Below are 1,636 nucleotides of genomic sequence, written 5' to 3' on the forward strand. Positions count from 1 at the left end.
GAGATCCCTTGCAGTTTTGACGCTTTCTGGAACAAGCCAGGGGGTTAGTGCAGGCAGCTCTAGGGGAGACCAGGGCTCAGTCCTCACAAACCCTAAGAGGAGCCTCCATTGCCCACGGGTAATAAGTCCAATCATCCCTCTCAAATCATAGACCAAAGGTCATCAGGGGTTAAAGTGCCACCTCAAGACACAGCTCTCTGGAGCTGGAAGAGACATCACAGGCCACTCATCTTAGAGATGCAGAAACTGACAAGTGGCCTGCCGGGACCTCTGCCAGTCAGTGGGACAGGTGCAGCAGAGACAAAGGTCTCCTGAGCCTCAAGACAATGCTCCTTCTGCTCTGCCAGGTGAGGAAACTGAGGGCCAGCTCCATCCCAGAGAGTCAGCTCTAATCACATTCTTGATGACAGAAGGGATGTCTCAAGGATGTGGGATCAAGTCAGGGCACATCCTGTGGGAAGGAAGGGTCATACTGAAGGTCCCAGACTTTTGAGACAAACGAGGGCCATACAGTATCAAGAGGCTCAGATATGGACGACTCTGAGAGAGCTCAAGGTGCCTGCTCCCATAAATCCCATAAACGGGAATGAGCACATGGGATGGAGCTTGGCACCACCAGCCTAAGCATGGATGGGGCGTCTGCACACAGAGTGAAGGTGCACCGTCAATCCTGTGCTCTCCCCACGACCTGAACAGGAACTGGACCTCTGAGATACAGTGGCAGGTCACCCAATAAGTGGGGCACACTGGACACCCGCTGAATGCCATGCACTCTACTATGCACTGAGCAGGCCAGGAGGCGAGATAGCCGTACAGCTGTGTGGACAAGCACCAGTGAAATAACATGCTCAGCACTTTAACAGAAGGAGTGTAATCTGCCTGGAAACACCAGCAGCAGCACAGTCACGGGATCCGAGGCCCCGGAAGGACACCATTCACTAGGCAGAAAAAGCCAGGCATGGCGTCCTACCCAACAGCCACTATGTCTGGGGAAGGGTGAACACCCTACTGTGGTTAGGGTATAGGTGAGGGCGTGGGTAGTAAGAGATGAGGCTCCTGGCAAAGGCAGGACCTAGCTACTGATGACTCTGTGGGCCACGCTAAGGAATACGAGGCCAGGAAGGGTCAGGGGAAGCCCTGTGCTCTAGAAAGACACTTTCAGGGCCCATTGGAGGAAGGATGGGAGGATAGCATGGAGCATGTGTGGTAGGCAACAGTTTAAGACAGCCCCCAAAGCCCCCAGCCCCCTGTACAGCCTAGATAATCGTCTTTCCTTGAGTATGGGCAGGGTGATGAATGTGATGGGGTATCACTCCTGTGATTAGATTATAAACGGCAAAGGGGAAGGAATATTAAAGCTGTAATAGGATCTCAAATCAGCCGGTGTGGTGGCTCACACTTGTAATGCTAGCACTCTGGGAGGCTGAGACAGAAGGATTGCTTGAGGTCAGGAGTTAAGAGATCAGACTAAGAGACCAGACTAAGCAAAAGTCTCTATTAAAAATAGAAAATTAGGGGCAGCACCTGTGGCTCAGTGGGTAGGGTGCCAGCCCCATATACCGAGGGTGGTGGGTTCAAACTCAGCCCCAGCCAAACTGCAACAAAAAAATAGCTGGGCGTTGTGGCGGGTGCCTTT

At 52.8% G+C, this 1,636-nt stretch overlaps 1 protein-coding gene across 1 annotated transcript in view; it reads right to left on the reverse strand.

Annotated features, from left to right (window-relative positions):
- The window catches only part of TRIM25 (tripartite motif containing 25), a 27,815-nt gene that overhangs the window by 12,708 nt on the left and 13,471 nt on the right, over window positions 1–1,636 (reverse strand). Inside the window, exon 4 of the mRNA XM_023516599.1 lies at window positions 9–26. Within this exon, the coding sequence (XP_023372367.1) occupies window positions 9–26 (18 nt within the window). The remainder of the gene's footprint in view (window positions 1–8; window positions 27–1,636) is intronic.

The sequence above is a fragment of the Otolemur garnettii genome, unplaced genomic scaffold, assembly GCF_000181295.1.
Source record: "Otolemur garnettii isolate 467f Iridium unplaced genomic scaffold, OtoGar3 scaffold00094, whole genome shotgun sequence".
Lineage (NCBI taxonomy): Eukaryota > Metazoa > Chordata > Mammalia > Primates > Galagidae > Otolemur > Otolemur garnettii.